The 24216-nt window shown below is 43.3% G+C and overlaps 1 protein-coding gene across 7 annotated transcripts in view; it reads right to left on the bottom strand.

The window, feature by feature from the left end:
- The window catches only part of LOC121289817 (cytosolic purine 5'-nucleotidase-like), a 58741-nt gene extending 34944 nt beyond the window's left edge, over positions 1 to 23797 (bottom strand). For 3 of the 7 annotated variants that reach the window (XR_005945654.1, XR_005945656.1, XR_005945655.1), the window contains exons 1-4: positions 23476 to 23797; positions 16821 to 16894; positions 16078 to 16195; positions 10715 to 10810 (exon numbers count right to left, since the gene is read on the bottom strand). Coding sequence is in view for 3 of the 7 variants with exons in the window: in XM_041209687.1 (XP_041065621.1) it covers positions 10715 to 10810; positions 16078 to 16195; positions 16821 to 16894; positions 23476 to 23609 (422 nt within the window). In the remaining 4 variants the exon portion in view is untranslated. Of the gene's footprint in view, positions 1 to 10714; positions 10811 to 16077; positions 16196 to 16820; positions 16895 to 23475 lie in introns of those variants that run through there. The other 4 variants (XM_041209687.1, XM_041209685.1, XM_041209686.1 and 1 more) reach the window with 4 other exon arrangements.
- Between the last annotated feature and the right edge of the window lie 419 nt (positions 23798 to 24216).

Below are 24216 nucleotides of genomic sequence, written 5' to 3'. Positions count from 1 at the left end.
CTGATTTGATTGTGACCTTAACTCCACTTTCCAATCTGTCCCCCCATAACCCTCAAGGCCCTTGTCGCCTATCGAAACCCAGCACTGACACTGATATTGAAGTTGCTCTTTCATTTTATTTTGCAATTTCTCTGTTCTCCTGTGAACTTCGGGTGTTATTATTACTGCAGATGATATGAAGCAGAAAAACTGCCCCTCGGCTACCAGGCCTGACTGTCTGGAACTGGAAGGACACACAAGCAGCATGGGCTGGCTTTCACACGAAAGAAGCAATTTTAACCCTGCCTATTTGAGATTACCCTGATATTGCTGCTGTGACTTTTTCTTTGTCACAATGGCTGTGTGAACTTGCCATTAACTCTGGGCCACAGCTTTTTGATGCTGCAATCCAGTGCACACCGACAGGAGGCGACTGCATTCGACTTACTGCTGCATAATTTTACAGGACTATTCCCAGTACTACAAGGCACTTAATGACATTGTACATTGCAATCTTAACTGGAAGGTGACAGGCTTAGTTGCACATTGTGCTCGCACCTTGCACTCACTGCCACACCACGTTAATGTCCAGACCCTGTAGCTGCACCTATAAACTTGTCTTGACTTTGCAAATCTTCTCCTTCTTATCATGTCCACAGACACCTATACATGGCCCAGCCAGAACTGGACACATTTTTGTACCTTGTTGTTGAATTCGGCAAGATCTGCAACAGTGCAGGGTTCCTCTAGCGATAGGCATTGCAGGGCAAGTTGCACTTTGCAAATAAGAACATTAGAAATGAGACCAGATCCTTTGATCCTTCTCCACTTTTCAATAAGATCATGGCTGACCTTCTATCTCCACATTCCTGCCCTATCCCTATACACCTTCCCTTTCGAGTCCATGGTGGTGTTTTTCATTTTTGAAACTAAGTGCCCTGGGGGTCAGGTTCCAAGGCACATTTCCCGCTGGTCAGAGTAGCGGGAAATCATGCTGGGAAGTTAATTAACAATGCATAGGCAAATATCTTTCCAAATCACATGGCGGGTCAGGAACTGAATTGCCCACTCCGCCGTTACCTAATGGGGTCAAAGGTCCAGGCGCCATATTTAAATGCCACTGGAAACACACACGTTCACTCTCTCCAACACAGCTGCATATTCCACACGTCCTAAGATGGCCCCCAAGCCCAAGAAGACTGTCACACCAAGGTTTAGTCACGACTCCCTCGAGGCTTTGTTAAAAGGAGTGCGCCAACACCAGGATGTCCTCTACTCCAGAAAGCCCACCAACCTCACCTTGCTGGCCTGGGAGGAGGTCATAAGAGAGGTCAGCTCTTCGGGCACCTGACCCAGATATGCTAAACAGTGTAGGAAGAGGATAAATGATCTCATCCGCTCCGCCAGGATAAGTCAACCTTCAGCTCACTCCAATCTCACATTCTCATCGAGGCATCATGAACTCAAAGGGTAACACTGTGAGGGATCTCACACAATATTAGCAGGGGACACATCAGCACTAATTGTCTCATGGGCACTTTAACATCACCAGCACCTCATCTGGTCATGCTGCACAAACTGCATCCTCAGCCCTTATTGGGGAATGCTCAGCACAAACAGCAGGTATGCATGTTTCCCAACCTCTGTTCCATCCCTCTTTGTCACATTCTATCCATTTGTCTTCATGCAGGTTAAGCTTGCCCACAACTAGTGGAAGAGATCCCAGCTGGGAGGGGATATGGCCAACATGCTGGAGCTCACTCCATTTGAGGATGATGCTGCCGAGTTGGCAGGGGAGGACAGGGATCTCTCCCGTGAGGAAGGCAAGATCAGTCTCTCCCAGCAACCCAGTATGGATGAGCCGTCCGTGAGTTGTTTATACCTTGACGTGCACAGTGAGTGACATGCAATCTTGTCTTCAGCCTGCTCATCAACTAAATCTATCTTCTCTCTCTTGTAGGCAGCAGCAGGCTCAGGCACACCAGCAGGGCCAACGTGAGCCCCAGCCCTCAGCCCACCTCACAGGAGGATACTAAGGAGCCATCTGAAGAAGATCTGCTCACTGACGCCCAGTTTGGGCTCCGCCAGGGCCACTCAGCTCCTGACCTCATTACAGCCTTGGTTCAGTCACGAACAAAAGAGCTGAACACCCGAGGTGAGGTGAGAGTGATTGCCTTTGACATCAAGGCCATATTTAACTGAGTGTGGCATCAAGGAGCCTTAGCAAAACTGAGATCACTGGGAATCAGAGGGAAAACTCTCCACTGGTTGCAGTCATACCTAACACAAAGGAAGATGGCTGTGGTTATTGGAGGTCAGTCATCTCCACTCCAGGACATCATTGCAGGAGTTCCTCAGGGTAGAGTCCTTGGCCCAGCCATCTTCCTTCGATCATAAAGTGAAAAGTGAGGATGTTCGCTGATGATTGCACAATGTTCAGCACCATTCACAACTCCTCAGATACTGAAGCAGTCCATGTCCAAATGCAGCAAGACCTGGACAACATCCAGTCTTGGGCTGACAAGTGGCAAGTAACATTCATGCCACACAAGAGCCAGGCAATGACCATCTCCAACAAGAGAGAATCTAACCATCGCCCTTTGATGTTCAATGGCATTACCATCACTGAATCCCTCACTTCCAACATCCTGGGGGTTACCATTGACTAGAAACTGAACTGGACTAGCCATAAAAATACTGTGGCTACAAGATCAGGTCAGAGGCTAGGAATCCTGTGACGAGTAACTCACCTCCTGACTCCCCAAAGCCTGTCCACCATCTACAAGGCACAAGTCAGGAGTGTGATGGAATACTCCCCACTCAGCTCCAACAACACTCAAGAAGTTTGACACCGTCCAGGACAAAGCAGCCCACTTGATTGGCACCGCATCTACAAACATTCACTCCCTCCACCACCGACGCACAGTAGCAGCAGTGCGTACCATCTACAAGATGCACTGCAGGAATTCAACAAGGCTCCTTAGACAGCACCTTCCAAAACCTTGCCAAGAGAGATCCCTGTCCTCCCCTGCCAACTTAAACAGGTTAGATGGGAACACAAAACAAAAACAGAATTACCTGGAAAAACTCAGCAGGTCTGGCAGCATCGGTGGAGAAGAAAAGAGTTGATGTTTCGAGTCCTCATGACCATTCCACAGAACATCTGGAGATGGTCATTGCCTGGCTCTTGTGTGGCATGAATGTTACTAGCCACTTGTCAGCCCAAGCCTGGAAGTTGTCCAGGTCTTGCTGCATTTGGACATGGACTGCTTCAGTATCTGAGGAGTTGTGAATGGTGCTGAACATTGTGCAATCCAGCTCGAAGAGGTTTGAGGGTGCCTCCTGAGAGGGCCACTTCGTCCAGCCATGGGCTCCTCCCACACTGCCTCAGACCCCTCTCATGCAGATTCTTTCCCAGTTTTGATTTTAAACTTCACAATAACTTTGTGCTTTCATGATGGTGGTGTTTCATTTTATTTTGAGACCAGCTTCGCCCTGCCCCTTGTCAGTGTCCGGGTCCCTCCAATTTCCTGGAACCTCACGGTGTGCCGGTAGATCTGCCTCCGCTTATTCTTCGGCCTCGTTCAGTAACCCTGGGTCACATTGTCGTTGTGGTGCCCTGAACTCATTACTGTTGACATCCCCGTACCCCATATGGACCTCACCCCCTCCCCATCTCAAGGCTGTGTGTACAGTCACATACAGAGGAGAGCCCCTCTTCTCTCTCTGCAGGAGAGCTTTGAGTACCCCCCTTTATTACGCTTTCCCCATTTATAGGCTGCAGATGCTTCCCCTAAGCATGTACCGTTCCATCTGCAGCCCATCACCAAGCCAGACAAGCCCATCGCCACTGACTGTGAACACACCCTGCACACCAAGCTGTGCCTTAAACTAATTGAGCATACAGACCTTGCACCTCCCTGGAGCGGGAGTATAACATGGGTGCCATGCATAGTCCTGTAGCAGTATGGTCCACAAAGCCCCAGGACTGCCTTTAATCTCTCACCCTGACTATGAGGTCCACAGACCCCCAAGAATGCCTCTAACTCCAACCTCTTGGCCCCAGGCAGAAGGGACTATGACTGTCTTTCAATGAGCTCCCCTTGTCTCTCATGGCTAATAACAACATGATCTCCCTTCCAACCCCATCCCCCACACCACCCTCCCCACCCTCAATGAGATTCTGTGAGACATTAACACAACTGCCCATTCCTATTCCAGAGTCTGCAAACATCCCCTCCCATTCATCGGGCAGAATCTTCTGCCTTCCGGGCGGACCCGACCCAATCTCCAACGGGCAAGGAGCTGATCCCACCGGAGAAGTGGGCCCCGCTGCCATTTTACGTGGGCAGGCCAATTAAGGCCAGCCCAGCGTGATGTCCAGCGGGAAGCGCTATGCGCTCCCCGTGTGAGCGAGGGGTTTCCCCAAAAGCGAGAGTGCGCTCTTTTGCGCATACGCACAAAAGAGCACACATCTCCCTGAGGCTAAGTGCTGCCTCAGGGAGATTGCTGACAGTTCTAAACACATTAAAAATAGAAAAAAAAATCCTTAACATGTCCCCCTATGAGATGGGACATGTTCATAATTTACACTAAAACATTATTAAACTTTTTAAATGCCTACATGAAACCTCATCTCGCCAGTGGATGAGGTTTCATGTTTTCTCTATTTGCCGCCCAGGCTCCTGGCCTGCCCGCCAACCTTAAGATTTTGTAACCTTTAATTGTTTTAATGATCCTGTCAATGGCCTCAATTGGCCATTGACAGGTCAGCGGGCCCGCAGCTGATTTTGCTGCGCCCCCGCCTTCCTGAAGATTTAAGTGGGTCGGGATGATGTTGAGGGTTCCGCCTGATGTCATCCCACATCACCCACTGCTCGCCAACGGCAAAATTCAGCCCGTACAGTTCGATTCCCATCCAATCCCTTGTATGGCCATGTTCCAGTCTATTATGTCGGGCTTCAGCTTCCCCACCCTCAGTCTCCATCATCTGCCCCCCACCGCTGCTTCTAACCCCTCCATATCCCATTTCCCCCCAGGTGTATGTCATCCTTCCCCCATTCCAACCCCTGCCTGCACAACCACCCATTTCCGGTCGCAATGCTGGTCTCTGTTTCAGGGTGCAGCTCTGCCTGAGAGCCGCTGCACAGTGGTGTCCTCCCTCAGCCGTGGAGGCAGTCACCAGTGTGCAGACAAATCCTACACCCCCACCAGTTCACTGTTATCGCTATGAAACTGGAGCAGCGCTGTTGCAGGTAGGATATGAATGGTGAACTCACTTTGAACTCAGGAGCGAAGTGAGGGTGGGCCAATACACGCCGCTCATTTCCAAATGATGCACGCCACTCATTTCCACTGGCAAGATTGGAAGGTGACACGTGATTCCGGCAAGTAGCGTTTTTAATGATCCTTCGTGACATGGTAATGCTTGCAAATGGTGTTCTCGACATTGATCAGCGGGAAATTCGCCATCAACCCGCCATGAAAGGGATGAGGGGAAAATTCCAAACTGTTATCCCGCTGGCAGGAATCTGATTTTTGGCCTTGCTCTGAATTTTCCACTCCCACCCATCACAAAAATCAGCAACAGGGGGAAACTTCACCGCCAAAGGCCACGGCTGGGATTTTCCAGTCCCCACAAGCAGCAGGCATTGTCGCGGTGGGACAGGAAAATTTGGAGAGCAGCCAAAAGCCAGTTGACCGGAAAATCCCGCCCTCTGGATCTCAGTCTTGAATGTACTCAATGCGTGACGCAGGAGAGAATGAAAATGAAAAGTGGTCTCGGCTTGAATAAAATTCTTATTTTCATTATTGTCTGAAGCATCGGAGATGATCAAGGTCAGGTCGTGGAGATTAAATGACAGCCAATTATCAAACGATTTCTCCAATGTAATGACGTGAAATAGTGGCATGTCAATTCAACACAGAGACAGCACACCTGATATCCAGTTGTCATACAAAGGCCACTGACATTTAACACTATTCTTCTATCATTCCAAAGTTTCTTCAAATGTTTAATGGTGAAAAGCTTACTGAACACATAGTCTGAACCATTATCATTCTTTTTAAGGAACCTGCATCAGTGACACTTCTGTCTCTTCAGAGCAGCTCAAGCACTCTTTCGAAATCTCCACGCTGAATATTTATTTTTCTATTAATTTTTAACATTCTTAGCCATGTTTCCACATGAAAGAAGCTTCTGACTGTTTGCATCACCTAACCGATTTTACAAGGAGCCCAAAGTGATGAGACGCTGGCTGAAAATGGCCCAAGTGCAGAAGGGCGCTGCAGGACTTTTTCTCTGAGTCTTATTTTTCTACATTCTTTTCTGCTTACCTTCTTTTGATCTCTATGCTTGTTTTGAAGCTTTATAAGGCACAGGAGAGGCCTGTGACCACTGAGTGGAACAGCAATGGACAAGGCTAATCTATGTTGCAATGTAGTTCACTTAAACCACAGCTATGCCAGGAATCTCAGGCCTAGAGCTTAAGAACCGGCTATTTATACCGAAGGATTAAAGTCTAAATGTCATCAGAAACCTCTGTTTAGCAAAGAGAACTTCTGATTTGCAAATCAACCAAATGATTTAGAAAAGAATACACAGTGTAGGAGGAAGGTATTCCACCTGTCTCAGAAACTGGGTAAGTGCACAGTTAAAACTTCCCTGGTCTCAGCTTTTAGTGTCTGGGCCATGCAACTTTACACAAGCTCCTCCCAGAATGGGTGGAATAGTGACCAGTAGGATTTAAATGAGGCCTGGGAATTAAACTACCCAGGCCAATCGACCACAATTTCACCCAGCTCAACTGCAGAGAAACTGCCCAAAGACTTTGGGATTTTTTTTTAGCATGTTTATAATTTTGGTGGTCTAAACAGGGAGCCGTGGTTTATTAACAGACTATTGTAGAAGGCAACTGCGTCACAGCCTTCTGTTCAGCTTTTAAACTTTTTCTTCCACACTCCATCTCTTCCTGCTTTGACTTCTATTGAAGGGATCTGGCATCCTCCTCGCCGGAACCTAAACAGCATCCGAACTGAAGGACAGCCCCAGCCTCCAATCCTGTAATTTTTCTGGTCTCAGCACGTGGCCTCCAAACTGCACGATTTTACATGATCCCCTCTCAGAATGGATGGTATTAATGACCAGTAGGACTTAAATGAGGCCTGAATGTTAAACTACTCCGAGCCTAGTTTATGGGCTGGCAGGCGAGTTTCGAGCTCACACCATTGCCCACCCACCAAAATGAGCTTGGAGTTAAAAACTGGGACCATGGAAGACAGCCAACTAAAGTCTGACACATAGTTAAAAACAAAAAAACTGTGGATGCTGGAAATCCAAAACAAAAACAGAATTACCTGGAAAAACTCTAGTTCTGTTGAAGGGTCATGAGGACTCGAAACGTCAACTCTTTTCTTCTCCGCCGATGCTGCCAGACCTGCTGAGTTTTTCCAGGTAATTCTGTTTTTGTTAAAGTTTAACACATGTTTACACAGAGCCCAACAATTTATACAGAAACTTTAATGGACTAAACTATCCCAAGCTGCTTCTAGAGGGGGACTGGAAACAATACAGGTGTTTTGAGACAAGTTATAGGTGTCCAAAGCTGAAGCTGAATAGATTTTGAGGAGGATTTTAAAGGGCATATAATCTGAAGTTAGGAGTAGATAAGAGTGAGAGGAGTAGGGGAGGTGCAAAAGGATGAGAGATTGGTGGAGGCTGCACAGACTGGTGGAGTGAGTTCACAAAGGAATTTGTAAATCAAGATTTGGAAGTCAACATGCTGGAATTCAGGGAACCAATGAAGCTTAGTGAGGACAGGAGAGAAGATCTGAATGGGAAAGGACATGGCCAGTGGGATTTTGAGGCACTGAGAGTTCACCTAAAGTAGAATGAGCATGAACAATGGTGGAAACACCAGGCCAGGAGGGATAAAGTAGGGGTGTCAAAGGCAATTGATGTTGCATAGGTGGAAGTAGATAGTCATGTGGATTTGAAACTCCATTTAGGGCCAAACAGAAAATGCTGACTGTATTACTGAGTTCAGCTTCATTCAGCAGATGGGACTGAGATCACCATTGGGTTTTTTAAAGTGCAAAGTGTTCGATGGGGGCCAAACGAGATAACTGGTGTTACCAATTTTAAGCTTGACAAGTTCTAGCTCAACCATAATTTGATTTAAGAAAGGCAAATAGACAGCATAACAGTCATGGAATCAAAGATGGTGGAAGAAAGGAAAAACTGCCTGTAATTGAAGCCAATGTTTAAGTGGACTGCTTTTTCACAGGCAATGTCACAAAGGGCAGAATTTTTACCCCGGTGGGCAGATGTGCACCCAACCCGCTCGAGTGTAAAATGATGCACGTTGACATCAGGCGAGTGACCCGACGTCAACACGCAGTTTCGTGATATTTCGATTGGCGGGTGCGTGCGGGAATCGGTAGTGCACCCGCTGACAATTAAAAAGCTTGTTAAGGCCATTAAAAAGATAGTTAACTTAAATCTTTCGCTGTCCGTCCAACCGTCTTACGGTTGGCGGGCAGGCGAAAAGGCCAAGCGGCCTTTGCACTTTTTAGGAAACATCATCCACGAGCGGGATGAGGTTTCCAGCAGCAAATAAAAAAAAACATTTTACATTTCATTTATAACATGTCCTTGCTCATGTGACAGAGTTACATGAGGGGCCATGTTTTATAACATTTTTAAAATCTGGTTTTTTTTTATAAACTGTTCCTTGGTGAAGAGGAGGCAGTAAGACCCGAAAGCTGGAAATTGTTGAAATGACATAATGCATCAATAGAGATACGGATGTAGGTGAGAAGAGACTGATTAAGGGGAGTAAAGATAGGTCAGCACGGGAGAAACAGGCTGAAATGATGGGTCTACAGGACAATCTGTATGAGAATTACACTGAAAACCAATTTAAGATTATCAGTCGGGTTCACAGTGGCTCACTTACATGTGTTAGAAGCTACATAAATTCACACACGGGGCCCAGTCCTTTTGCAGACAGAAGGAGCATGCCCATGCATTACACCTTTTTCGACTAACCAAAAGCTTCGGGGACAGCTATTCATTGGTTCATTCCCTGTCTTCCTCTGAACTTGGTTCCTCAGTTGTAACCCAACATTGTTATCAAACTTGCTGACAAGGGTAGTGCTGTTGTTGCCTGGTGTGCCAAGCTCTACCTTGCAGGGGCCAACTCTCAGGCACTTCTTTGTACCTCCCCCTGGACCTTGAACCCACTACCAAACATCAAGCCATTATTTCCAAGACAGGTTTGAGTGAGTGAGAAATTAAGACAGCTGATGTCACGCTGACAGTTCTCAATGAAAGGATTAAGAGTGAGTAAGAGGCCAGATGGAGGAGTCTAATGTGGAGGGGGAATACTGGGGATGGTCGGAAGGGTCTGAGGTTTGGAACAGGACTCCTACCCAAGGAAGTAAGCATGGAGGTGAAGACAATGCAAGATGAGCTCAACGTTGTGCCAAGCTCAAAAGTCATTGAGGTAGGGGCATACCTTTTAGGCCCTAGCATAAACTCTGCTCCTTTGCCACTGAATACACCTTCCTCTCCAGCCACTCACTAAGGATGAACCAAAACTCTGTCGAACTTCAATGTGTTGTTTGATTTTGAGCTCAATTTTAAGCCCCAGAGCCCATTCTTCCCATTCCCATCTCCACCCGTAACTCCGCTCATCACACTGAAACCCTGAAAGTGCTTGTTAGAGTTTATATGCAATTTGTACCCTTAACCATCTACAAGTAATTTTCTGCTGACATAAAGTGGATGGTTAGATTACAATCAATCCAATAATCATGCACATTTAGTTGATCACTAATCAAAGAATAAAGCAAATCTCTTTTTTCCACAGTTGCCTGCAAATGTGCTAAACCATGACCCATGGCATACTCAATTTCTGCATAACATCTGAAACTTCCTTCCATGAACAAATAATGTGAAGAATGTTCAGAAAACAAAGATTGATGGAATTGGAATAATATTTCCTTTGATTTTCTTACTATTTCTCAAGCAGTAAATACAGCCGTTCCCATCAAGCATTTATATGTTGACATTTGAAAAATTCAGCATTGCAACACTTGATTCTCAACATCACACATTCCTTCAACTTCTTTCACAACACTGAACATTCTTTGTCAGCACTCCTGTGTAAGCACTCCATGTCTTTACAGACTGCCTGTTATTTCTGGTAACAGCATGCACCCATCCACCAACTGCAGTTCATACAGGGTAGTGCCTGTCATGCAGACTCTCACAGCCCGACTCCACATCTTTAGATCTCACCCCACCCTTCAATCCTACAGACTGCTTCCCAACCCCATATCCCGCTGAACACACATCCCTCCAGACAACCTCAGAGTGACCTTCTCAGGGACAATGACTCCCAACTGCTGCAGCACCTATGTTAGAGGTCTGTGTTAACTGATCTCCTTCATGTTTGTACAACTGCAGCACTGAACACTGAGGGCAAAGGGTTCTTACAGATCTCTACAGTCAGCAAATGCCGTGTGTTGACCCCAACTCCTGCTGCTGCAGCTTGTGCCCAGAGGAAAACCTCTGCATTGTGTGCTGAATGATAAAACCATGTTTCAGAAGTCCGAATTGTAATGGACAGCAGACTGCACAACTGTTGTCACAGAATCAGGTCTAATCGGAAATTAAAAGCCCTGTCACACTTATGGCACTGCTGCAGAAAACAGAAATTGTCTCACGTACCCCTTGAGGAACCTGAAGCCATGAGCACACACCAAGATATTGCCGTGAGAGTCCACTTTTAGAAGGTTTCCATGCAGAGTATCAAACACAAGCCCTCTGCAAAAATAAAAGTCACAAGGTTAAAATGGAGGTTTGCCATAAGATGCTAACAGTTGTGCAGTCAAAAAAAATAATTAATTTAGTCCACAAGCAGTAATTAGTTGAGGGTCAGATCGCTTTTTACTGCAAATGTATTTTAGTTTCCACATCCCACTACTATTTTTCAAATTTCTGGTTCCAAATGCAAACTCTAAAGCTGCAAAGATTTAGCACTTTATTTTTGGAAGATACCTTGAACAAACACTGATACTCTTTTAAATTTTACAACAGTATAAAACCAAAGCGATTTGTTGAATTTATTTAGATTTAGCATGTTAATAACTTTTCAAAAGGGAATCAGCTGTAATGCTCTGGTAGTAGAGACAGCAATGACAGGCAGGATGAATATAAAGCCAAGCTGTGCAGGAAATTCCAGATTCATTTGAAAAGTCCATTCATTGTCACACCATCAAAAATGTCCAACCAAGAAAGCTGCTGAAAGGGCGAAGCTACTGAATTCCATAAAATTAGCAAAGTTGATGAAGTTGTTTGTGGTACAGAGGTCTGCAGACCCCAAATGTCAGATGACAATTCCCACAATTAAAATGGCAAAGATGGAAATGTGTCACCCAATGATTTATCTCATGGCAGGAAAATGAACAAAGAAGACAATATTTCCAGGTCTCGTTAGTGAAACAAAGAGTTCTTTTAAAAATGGCTAAAATAATATATAATAAAATTATATTAAAATAATCTCATGCTAATAAAATATAAGATAGATTGATTAACAGTGCCTTGGAGCAGACTAGGGAGGCTTGCGTCATTTGTCATCATTTTGAGTGCAGAGAGAGAAAACAAAGCTAAAGCTCGGTTCTAAGCCAGGACTGAGTTGGGTGGAAGCATGCAAGAAGGAGCTGAAGGCAGACACTAAGTCAGATGCTGGCATGGCAAGACCACAGGAAATATGCTGACCCAGGCCTGAAATGGGGCTGAGTCCAACTTCAGATCAGAGTCAGTCCTTCAGTGGCCACTATTCAGTTTGGGATCAAACATGAGAAAAGCCCAACAGCATTAGCATCCATTGGTAGCTGCTCAACTGACTTATGCACTTGAATTCTTTTTTGATGTAGCAACACTGTGAATTGCTTTCAAACATTTCAACAAAATTTATACATTTTCTATATGCCTTTGCTGAAGGATTGAAATTCACAATATCAAGTGACATCAAGATCACCTTGACAATTTATGTGTGTCAGGTCAAACCCCATAAATGTGTTTCCTGCTCACTCACATTGTCACAGTGTGCCCCTGTGTCTCACTACCAATAAAAATTTAATCCCTACAACACCACCATGTATTCTTTGTACATTCAATACATCATAGATGTGCTGCTGTAGGTGCCGAATATCTACTTCATGCCTTGCAAGGTGGGAGATTTATCCAGCTACACATACACATGACATATGAACATGCAATACATGTGGTGTGGGTGTAGCATATCAAGTGTCAAGTTGATCTTGCTGCCTCCTCTGCACTGGATCTGGTATTTTATGCAATGTAACACAAAATGTGGATTATCATGTTATGAATTTTGATCCTTCAGTAAAGCTATACGAAGGATTTTCATCTCAAATTCATTTAGTGTTTACTTCTATAATTCATATTCTTGTCCTAATACATAGCTGGGCTTGACATGTCAATTATTTATCTGTGATTAGGATCTACCAGAATGTGAATCACCGAGTTGAAATCAATTAGATTCTCTTATAATCAATGCTAATTGGACCATTGATATTATTTGGTTAAAACAATTCCAACATGCGAACCAGAAAAATTGTTTTGTAAGTGTTGGCATTTGTATAATGTATGCTCAAAACTTTGTTTGCACTGTTACATTTTAAGAGATAAGAGAAGGGTTCATGCTGGACATGAATACGATACTGAGGTCACTCTTGGATAGCTAAACAAATAATGCTGTACCCAGCAATCATGATTTGACCTCCACTCTGAATGAAGGGTATCCTCTGAACATGGGCTCATCATGCTCCTATTCTTGGAGCTAGTGTCACATTAATGAATAATAATACATAAACGTATGTGTATGGAATTCTGCTCAATTCCTGCCTACAAATGTTCACTTATGTAAGCCAAAGAAATGACAGCTAAACTCATGCAAAGTAGTTACAATGTAGGAATTGTTGCAAATACCTGGCAAGAGCTGCGGGCAACATCCCGTAGAGTTAGCAGAGTGTAAGCTGAAGAACTGGGCAAATGTGTCAAAATGTTAAGATATATTCACAGGAATCAATCAAGTGCTGTGTTGCTCTATCATTTTCACTGTTAAGGAACCAGCAGCCCATTCTTCATTCTAATCACCCATTATCTCCGCTTTTCTACATTCAACTTGCTGCCCTTGGGCAACTGCTTTTCCTATCATACTGGGCTGTTGCTGCAAGTTACCCAACCCAATCACTGGCCTTGTATTGAGTGCAGAACACTGAAATATTCTTTGTGAAGGCAATTCTCTCAAGGATTGTCTATCCTTCCTACTCTTTCCACTTCAGTAAATGGTCGTCTAATTCCAGTCCTCATTCTCATTCACTCTTTCATCTGCTGAGGTGACCACAGTCTTAAAACACATGTTTCAGAAACCCCTTCTGCAGTCCCATTTAGAGATCACTCTGACCCACTGGATTCCTGTTCACAACTTCTTCTCACGCTCTATTTACAGATCTCATTTTCTGGAACCCCATTAAAACTTTTGATCCATGATTCCCCTTTTTTAGATCTCTTCCTTTGTCTCTTCCTCCTGCTTCACAGATTTCTACATACCTCTGTAAGAACCCACAGAACAGGAAAAAGCCCATTGAGCTCCATTCCTCAAAAGTTACAAAACATTATCACAACCACCCATGAACACAGTCCCCCACTACCAATATCCTGAGGGTTACCATTGACCAGAAACTGAACTGGACTAGCCATATAAATACTGTGGCTACAAGAGCAGGTCAGAGGCTAGGAATCCTGCAACAAGTAACTCATTTCTTGACTCCCAAAAGCCTGTCCACCATTTACAAGGCACAAGTCAGGAGTGTGATGGATACTCCCCACTTAGCTGGATGAGTGCAGCTCCCTCAACACTTGAGAAGCTTGACACCATCTAGGACAAAGCAGCCCGCTTGATTGGCACCACATCCACAAACATTCACTCCCTCCACCACCAACGCACAGTAGCAGCAGTGTGTACCATCTACAAGATGCACTGCAGGAATTCATTAAGATTCCTTCAACAGCACCTTCCAAACCCACGACCACTATCATCTAGAAGGACAAGGGCAGCAGGTCGGCAGGAACAGTACCACCAGGAACTTCCCCTCCAAGCCACTCACAATCCTGACTTGGAAATATATCGCCGTTCTTTCACTAACGCTGGGTCAAAATCCAGGAACTCCCTTCCTAACATCACTGTGGATGTACCTACACCAGTAAGACTGCAGCAGTTCAGGAAGGCAGCTCACCACCACCTTTTCAAGGGCAACTAGGGGTGGACAATAAATGCTGCCCCAGCCAGTGAAGCCCATATCCTGTGAATGGATTTTTAAAAATCCCTGGAAAGTATGTTAAACCAGTCAAATCAACCAACAACCTCCAGATATTCCAATAACCAATCTACCTTTACAACCTTCTGTTCAATTTCTCACCAAATAGTCATAGAAGCTTTACTTAAAAGGAGCTTAATGACTTAGAATTGCTGGAAAACATTCTATGCATGAATCACTTATTGAGAAAAAGAACACCTGTGATTCTTTAGGCTAGAAAAAGGCTTCACTGTCCTCAATCTATCACCACCAGCCTGTGGATTACATATTAAATTGAAACCCTCCTTACAGCTATAATATTCACACTTAATAATTTTTATGACTTGAATCAGGTAAGACCTTATCCGTCTTTCTTTCGGTGCCAATTGTGGTTCGGTGAGTAGCACTCATGCCTGAGTCAGAAGGTTCAAGTCCACGTCAGCGGCTTAAACACAAAAACCTAGGCTGACACTTTTGTACAGTACTAAGATGGTTCTGCACTTCCACAGGTACCGCCTTTCAAATGAGATTTTCAACCAAGGCTCTCCCTCTCTGAGGTTAATGTGAAAGGTCCTGTAAAACTATTTTGAGGAAGAGCCAAGATTTATCCCTCAATCAACATCATTAAAAGTAGATTATTTGGTCAGTGTCACATTTTGGAGGCTAGTTGTGCACAATTTGGCTGCCACATTTCCTACATTATAACGGTGACTCTTCTTTAAAGGTATTGAATTGGCTGTTTAGGGATGTTCCAAAGTCATAAAAGTGCCAGGTCAATGCAAACCTTTCTTTTTTCATTGAAAACAAAATAAGTTTCTACCATCTATCCTTACAGTTTTGATTTTTAAGTTCCCCAATCAAATTTACCATGTTTTTCTATATTCCCTCTGATGAATTATAGCTTTTTTTGAAAATAAAGAGAGCATAAAATGCCAAGTGTGGCTTCAGCAATTAGTTAAAATTTTACAATAGCTTCCTTTAATTTACAATCAAGTACTGATGAGATGCATCTGACCACTTGATTCCCCTTGTTAACAGATAAACAGTGGCTGCTTTCAATGAATGACAAATACCCCTAAATATACCACTTCTTCCAGCACAATCAATGGAGGATCAACCATTGTATTCACATCGTCCTTGTTCCCCTTACCAATATCATTAATTTACACTTTTGCACATTAAAGTGCATTTGCCATTCCTTGCTCTTTGTACCATTTCTCCAGGCTGATTTCAATATTTTCTGTCTCCTCAGGACTAAACTACTGACCACATAACTCAACGTCCTTCGTAAATTTCATAGTATTCCGAGTAGCACCTTATTTCATATCATATACCTGGACTATTTTGCTTTTGTTTTATTTTGAAGCTTCAAATATGGAAGCGTTTCAATTACAAATCTCTCTCTATCTCTGACACTGCAGGTTAACCTAATAGTAAATAATTAATTAATAATTAATCCTTCTTCTTTCCCTTATGTATTTATAAGAGAAGCAGAATGACCTCTGTAACTGCCCACCTCCCCCGACAGAAAAGACATTGCAGACGAAACCCTAAGTGACAGAGTAGTGTAACACAATCCCATTTGTGATCTAGTACAGTAATCCCAGCCCAGGAATAACCACAAACAAGACAAGTAGCAGCTTTGCAAAGAAAGGGCGCTGAGTAAGACAATCTCCACAGCTGAGTAAACTGGGAAGCTGATTTTACCTGGTTGGGAAAGTGGGATCATATGTGTAGAGGTGCAATTCCTGTGGATATCCAATTGAAACCAAGTGATTTATCATCAGCTGAAAGCCTAGCTCTTCATACTCAGGAGATCTGTAAACTGTACAGTAGAAGCATATTTCAGTGCATATACAGCATTATTATTCATCGATCATTAGTTAAGGTCAGCCTGATAACAATGCAATAAAGAACACTATCAAGATGATTCAGTGAAGTGCTCCTTTTCAGTTTTTACTGATCTATTATTAATCATTTACTTAGAAACGTAACCAGTGGATTTTTTCTCAAGCCGAATAATATGTAATTATTTCGAAGCACTGTAACCATGAATTATATTGATTTTTCTGTTAGGCAATAAATTATTCTGCAGATACCATATGTTTTTCTTGTAAAACATTCATTTTTTCTTATTCTCATCTGTAAATTGTTGGGGTGCAGGTCATTTCTCTTCCAATACCTTAGCAAAGTGACCAGTATTCATTTCTGAATCAAGACAGATTTTGTCAGCGGTTTTCTTTGTCCTTACCCTTATCTGTAGATTCACCAAACACCAATCAGGGCCAGGAAACCAGATTGACCTTTCCTGTCCCTGAATGAGGTTAATTATTGTGCCCTGACTCCAGTTCTGGTTGTGATTAACTAGCTCAGTGCAGATTCACCTAAAATGCCAATGGGGAGGGCAAAGTTATGAAGTTTAGCTGGTGGTAACAAGAAATGTTCCCTACCTGCCAGGGTGTAGTCCATGTCAAATCCAAAACATTTAATCTTCTCAAGCGCCAGGCTCCTGTTCACAAAAATTCTGCAGATCAAAAACAAAAACATCCTATTTTGAACTCACAGAAATAGGAATGAGAAGTAAAATCAGGTCAACTTTGCAGCCCAGGTGGTACAAGACTCAGTATTTACAACACAGTCTTCCTCAGAAGCAGGACATGCTTCCATTAAGGGCATGCTGATCTCAGATAAAATACCCAAGGAAGTTACTCAGTACTGTTTTTTGTGAATTATATTGTCGCCGATTTGAGAGAAAGTTCCCTCTGCCTTTCATGTTGCATTTGGGAGAAAAGGGAGCTCAAAGGAGGGGAAGCTAGAGTGACAACTAGTGGAAAAGTCTCGATTGGGAAAACAATAATTTTGTATATTCCACTGTGAATACTGTATGCAGCTGTATGGGTCTTACTATGGGACAATGTATGCACCGGTACCATTCCTGTCACAATGTGGGTAGTGTATGCACCAGCCTCAGTCTTGTTCCACTTTGGTCCTCTAAGTCACGGCATACATCCTGTCCTACTGTGGGTACTGTATGTAACAGTCTTCATTGCATCAGACTCTGGGCACTGTACATAACAGCGTCAGTCATGTCTGACTGTGGGTTCTATGTGTACCACTATCTTTCCATCCCAGGTTTCCAATCCAGGTGAATTTTTCATACCTTTCTAAGTATTCAATAATGATGTCCCTTATTATGAGCTCTAGCAATCCTTTTACTATCCATAAGAGGTTGCCGGTCTAAAATTATCTACTTTATTCTTTTCTTCTTTCTTGATCACAGAAGCAGAAAAAGGAGGTGCACGAAAGATGTCAGCTTGACAACACAAGAGAGATGAGGCTGAATATATGAAGTACAGAAAAATGAAAATGAAATAAATAGGGGCAAAGTGGCAGTACGAGAACAAATTTGTGGTTCAGGGAATTTTTTTTTAGACACTTTAATAGTAAAAGACTTGTCAGAGGAGTGGTGGGGCCAATCTGGGATCAAGATGGCAATTTATTATGGAGGCAGAAGGCACAGCTGAGGTACTAAATGAGTACTTTGCATCAGTGTACCAAGGAGAGTTCTTGCCAAAGTTCCAGTAAACAAGGAGGTTGTCATGGTACTGGGTGAGATAAAAATAGGTGAACAGAAGTTACCAGAAAGGGTTGCAGCACTTAAAGTGGACAAATCATCCAGGCTGCATTCAAAGTTGCATTCAAAGGATGTAAGGGTAGAAATTGTGAAGTTATTGGCTTCAACTTTCCAATCCTCCTTGGACACAGAATTAGTGCCAAAGGACTGGGAGATGGCAAATTTACATCTTTGTTCAATAAAGCTGAGAAGGGTGAACCCGGTAATTACAGGCCAATCAGCTAAACGCCAGCAATGGGGAAACTGTGGAAAACAATAATTCAGAGAAAATTAACAGCAACTTGGACAAGTATGGACAGATAAAGGAGAGTCAGCACGAACTTGTTATGGGCAAATGTGTTTGATTGACTTGGTCTTTTTGATGAGGTAACAGAGAGGATGGCTGAGGGGAGTGCAGTTGATATTGTGTAATTGGACTTTCCAAAGGCATTTAATAAAGTATCACATATTAGGCTTCTTGCAAAACTGAAGCCCGTGAGATAATAGCAACAGTAAGTGGCATGGATACAAAATAAAAGTAACAGGAAACAGAATTGGAGTGAATGGCTGTTTTTTGGACTTGAGGGAAGTGTGCAGTGGTTTTCCCAAGGGTGCACTTCGAGGAGCACTGCTGTTTTTGATATATGTTAATGACTTCAACTTGCTGGTACTGGGCACAACTTGAAAATCACAGATTAACTTTTGCCAGATTGTTATTCTCAGTTCAAGTCTCCCATGCAATGTAAGGATACACGATAAAGCTCTGAGCAGTTTTGGACGGCTTTTGAATGTTGCCCTGTGACTCTGAATTGAACATTCAGTTCAAATTTTATCTTTGTAAAATGGACATTAACCTGAGACCCTAAATACAGCGTTGGTATCTGCTAACTCGGATTATCAAATTTGGAAATTCTTGAATGCACCCCTGCTGATCCAAGGACTCAGCAGTGAGGTAACGGAAACAAAAACAAAAACAGAATTACCTGGAAAAACTCAGCAGGTCTGGCAGCATCGGTGGAGAAGAAAAGAGTTGACATTTCGAGCCCTCATGACCCTTCGACAGAGCTTGAGTTCGAGTCTTTTTCTCTTTTTACCCTTTTTCAAATCTGCGCGTGCCCCCAGTTTCATTTTATCCTTCGGCTTATCCGACGCCTCAAAAAGAAACTTTTTCTCTTTCTCCACCCCCCAAGTGAGGTAACGGATGCTGGTATGTTCCTTCTCTGTTATTCCTAAGTAATTTCCAATTGAAAACCAGGCCCACTGCCAATACCATCTTGATCCAAACACAGTGGAGTTGACACAGCAATTTAGAATACAAATATAGTAAGGGACTCCCCAAGCAACTCAGTGCCCAACAAGTACTTGACCCATATCTGGAAAGTCTGTGATTCAATCCTGGTCTGTGTGGTGGAGGTACACCTCTGAACTTTCTGCTTATTTAAATACAGGAAGCAGGTGTCCTCTGCTTCCACCATAGGGCCCTGGCAAAATCAATTTGTGACATTGCAGGCTGTGGGGCGTCTCTTCAGTTCAGCTGCCAAAAACAAATTGGAACCCCACTTTTGGTGGGAAAATGCTGGACATATTGGTAGCCTTCATATGCAGCATTTAAAGTGCACAAAAGAAGCTTCAGAAGATGTGCTTTCCAATTTACAGAAGCCTTTTTACACAAGCCTGCAACCGCTCAGGCATGGAAGCAGTCAGAGTCCATTTGCAGTAAGACCTGGGCAATATCCAGGCTTGGGCTATTAAGTGACAAGTAGCATTCACACCACACAAGTACCAGGCAATGACCATCTCCAACAAGAGAGAATCTAACCATCTCCCCTTGATGTTCAATGGCATTGCCTTGCTGAACTCCCATGATCAACACCCCGGGGGTTACCATTTACCAGAAACTGAACTGGACCAGCCATATAAATAAAATGGCTGCAAGTGCAGGTCAAAGGCTAGGAATTCTGCACAGAGTAATTCACCTCCTGACTCTCCAAAGACTGTCTACCATCTACAAGGCACAAGTCAGGAGTATGATGGAACACTCTCCACTTGCCTGGATGAGTGCAGCTCCAACAGCACTCAAGAAGCTTGACACCATCCAAGGCAAAGCAGCCCACCTGATTGGCACCATCTTCAAAGATCACTCCGTCCACCACCGACACACAGTGGCAGCAGTGAATGTACTGCAGCAAATCATCAAGGCTCTTTCAACAGCACCTTCTAAACCTACAAACTCTACCACTAAGAAGGACAAGAGCAGCAGATGCATGGGAATACCACCTTCAAGTTCCCTTCAGGCCACACACCATCCTGACTTGGAACTATATCACCATTCCTTCACTATCACTGGGTCAAAATCCTGGAACTTCTTTCCTAACAGTACTGTGGGTATTCCTATATAGACTGCAGCTGTTCAATAAGGTAAGGGAAATTAGGGATTGGCAATAAATGCTGGCCTAGCCAGTGACACCCACATCCCTTGAATGAAAAATAAAAAAAACACGTCATTTGTCTGTCAACGACAAGTCAGGAAGATTCAGCCTGGCACATTCTCCACTGCCAACCCATCACTGGAAATGGTAGAGTTCATACAAAAAAGGTGGGCAGATTGAACGGAAAATCCCCAAGCATCTGTCTTCCTCCTGGATGCATCAATCAGAGGGGTAGGAAAAACTGAAACCCCTGCCTTTTCTGTCTTAGCAAAGCAAACATCAAAAGCCCAGAGAGCTGTTCAACAAGAGTCAACACTTTCAGGGGAAAATATTAATAGAAAAAAGGGGAAAAAAACTCACACTGAACCCTAATGCTTTTGTTATTCAGTAGTACTCGATGATCATACAGTAGAATAACAACAGCAAAATATGCTCCTTGAGAATCAATGGCGATGCAAACTCAACTCCTAATTGCATTTATATAACACCTTATTGTAGAAAATGTCCCAAGAACTTCAAAGGTATAAGCAGTCAAAGATTCTTTAGAAATAAGGACTTAGAGGCCACAGCATTTATCCCACAAGCAAATTTGGAAACTAAGATGTTTCTTAAATGTACTTGACATGTCTGAAATATTCCGAGTGCTCTTAGTTGCTTACTCATACATGCAGTCAAAGCAAAGCACCAGTGTACAATCATGGGACAATCTCTGATAACAGACCAACAGCAGCACTTAGTCAAGCCAATGGGAGGAGATCGCCATTCATCAGATATAATGTGGTTAGGCCACGGTGGGAAGAATTGCTTACAAAGAATCAGTGCATGGTCAGGCCCCTGAGTAGTGACCATGAGAACAAAGAAGTAGATGGGTAGTCAGCACAAATGGCAATGGCCCTGATAACACAGTGTAAAGGACTGATTCTGAGTGGTCAGCCTCCTCGACGTTGCAGACAGACCACCAGCTGGAACAGTGGCTGAAGGGTGCTACTTGGAGTGTCAGATGCAACTCAGTTGGTAGCACTCGCAGCTCTGAGTCAGAAGGTTGTGGGCTCCAAGTCCTCGTACTAAATGCTGAGCACAAAACTGAGGCTCACACACCAGTGCAACACTGAGGGAGTGCTGCACTGTCAGAGGTGCCATCTTTCAGCTCAGATATTAAACTGTACGTTAAAAGATCCCATGGTTCTATTTTGGAAAATAGCAAGGGAGTCCTAACCCAGTGTCCTAGCCAATATTCACCCACAGCCAGTGCTGCTAAAATTGACTATCCGGTCGTTAACACATTGCTGTTTATGGGCTTGTGTAATGTGCAAATTGGCTGCTGTGTTTCTGACATTACAATAGTGACTACACTTCAAAAGTACTTCATGGCATGAAAGCTCTTTGGGATGTTTTGAGATTGTGAAATGCGCCATATAAATCTAAGTCTTTCTTTTTATTTTGCATTGTTGTACCAGAAAGCTGAACTGGGCCAACTAAAGACGAGCAGACTTGGGAATGAAATTGAAACCAGTTCATCAAAGTTGAATTTTATAAGTATGTGCTAATCATTTTGTGTAACCTCAGAACTGATGTTGGGCCTGAGGCAACACAACAGACAAAAATAGAAAATGACAAGCAAACTTTCCTGCAGTATTTCCACTGGGAATCATATTCAGGTTAATTCTCTCGAGCACAATTTCAGTAGGCTCTGCCAATCCTTACCATTCAGAACCTGATGGAAAGAATAATCTGAACGGACACAAAGTGTGCAGCATGGAGGTCAACTTTTCGTGTTCAAACCATTGTGATGTGGATAAAAGCAAAAAACTGCAGATGCTGGAAATCCAAAACAAAAACAGAAACAGAAATACCTGGAAAAACTCAGCAGGTCTGGCAGCATCGGTGGAGGAGAGCACAGGTGACGTTTCGAGTCCTCATGACCCTTCAACAGAACTAAGTCTTAGTTCTGTTGAAGGGTCATGAGGACTCGAAACATCAGTTGTGCTCTCTTCTGCCGATGCTGCCAGACCTGCTGAGTTTTTCCATTGTGATGTGCAATTCTCTTCCCCAAACTACTGTGCATTCTGTGTCTGGCTTCTTTTTGGAGATTTCTAAGGTACTGTATAGTTCTTTAGTGAACAATTAAACACATTCTACAGTTTTTAAAAAATGCTCTTTGCATTACCACAGCCAGGTCAACATTCAAATATTTCTTCTTTGCATTTTAGTATTATTTCATTTTCTACGATTTAACTGAAAAAAAAGTATCACTCTGCCTGAAGGATGGTCCATGCCTATACATTTAATTTCTGTTTTACGAACTTCTTTGCTCGTTATATATATATCACAGAGAATTCTGTAGGGTGGCAGCTGCTCATGCTACTCAGTGTTAAAAGTATTAAATAAATGAGAATGCTGTGGTATGTTAAGTATCTCAGCCAAGCAAAGTCGTGCTTCAGCCTGGGGCTCAGGCAACTCTGCTAAACTAAACTAAATCCAAGACAAGCTTTGTGCCATGTTGCAGTTATCGCTCACTTTGAATATGTTTCTTTGCAACATCATGACTTCTACTAAATGAACAAACAAAAATGCAATGCAGGAGAGTGGTTGGTGAGCTGACTTGTCCCCTTACCTGTGGTGCTGAAGAACTGAGAGCATTACAGTGTTACCTTGCTCAGTCCAAATGTTGAAGCTCAATAGGTAGTTTGCAGGTTTTCTAATTCGGACCGTCTTGAGTACTTAAGCGAAATAAATTTTTTGATGGCGTAAGGTTCCCACAGAATTCTACAATATTTTTCAAAAGGCTAATTTATATAATCTATAGTTGTGTTTTGCCATTGTTTCCACTCTTAGGAGCAAGGCAAGGAGGCAGGACCCAAGTCTGCTTCAACCAGAATGGGAATCAAACCTACACTGTTGGCATTATTCAGTGCAAAAGCTAGCCATCTAGCCAACTGAGCTAACCAGTCCCTATATAGATTATAAAACATGAAAATGTCTGAAGCCATCGGATTTATATAAAGACACTACACTTTGAACTCTGAACAACTATTAATATAACATATCTATGAACGTTATTACCTGTGTTGATAATCTCGTTTCAAATGTCGATAATCAATTTGCTGATAATCCCCTGTACTTCGGAAATTGGTGTGATTCTCATGAGTTGAGTATTGATTGTTCTGCTCTGAGCATTCGCCTGTTACACTCCCCATACTTAACAACTTCCTTCTAAGTTAACACACTCTAAGCTTCTAGTGAAGAGAGCTGGAGAATCAAGCCAGTGCCTTCATCCTGTGACCATCCAGGAGAAATTGTCCAATACTGTTGCAGCTTTTCATTTCTGATACATTATCAGTTGAGCCCAGCTGAGAGATTCCACTTTATCACCGGAGTTGTGTGCTTGCTCTGACAGGGAGCTCAGCACGTTGCAGCAGCTGCTGTAGTAGGTCGAACAAACCCTTGACGACTGTGTGACAAATAAATGGCCTGGCACTATCTCCACTATGCAAACCCAGCCCAAGTCCGGGGAAAAAAACTTGCACAATTTCACAAAACCCTCCCAGGGACCGGCACTCAAACAAAACCCAAATCCAATTGTGTGCAAGTGTTTTCATACCTCGCCACTTCAGCAAAAGTCAAGTATCTTCAGTACGGGAAAATCTGTTTAACATGTCACAACATGTTATCATAAAAACTTTATTCAGCTCTTAATTAGTGCAGTGCAGTAACTGATGTTGTAAAACAATGGGCCAGTCTCAATAACAGCATGGCTAATTTTAAAGAATGTAAAATGTTAACCCTTTTTTTCTTATTTTTCTT

This window comes from Carcharodon carcharias, chromosome 17 (genome assembly GCF_017639515.1).
Source record: "Carcharodon carcharias isolate sCarCar2 chromosome 17, sCarCar2.pri, whole genome shotgun sequence".
Lineage (NCBI taxonomy): Eukaryota > Metazoa > Chordata > Chondrichthyes > Lamniformes > Lamnidae > Carcharodon > Carcharodon carcharias.
This window is presented reverse-complemented; position numbering and strand designations above follow the sequence as displayed.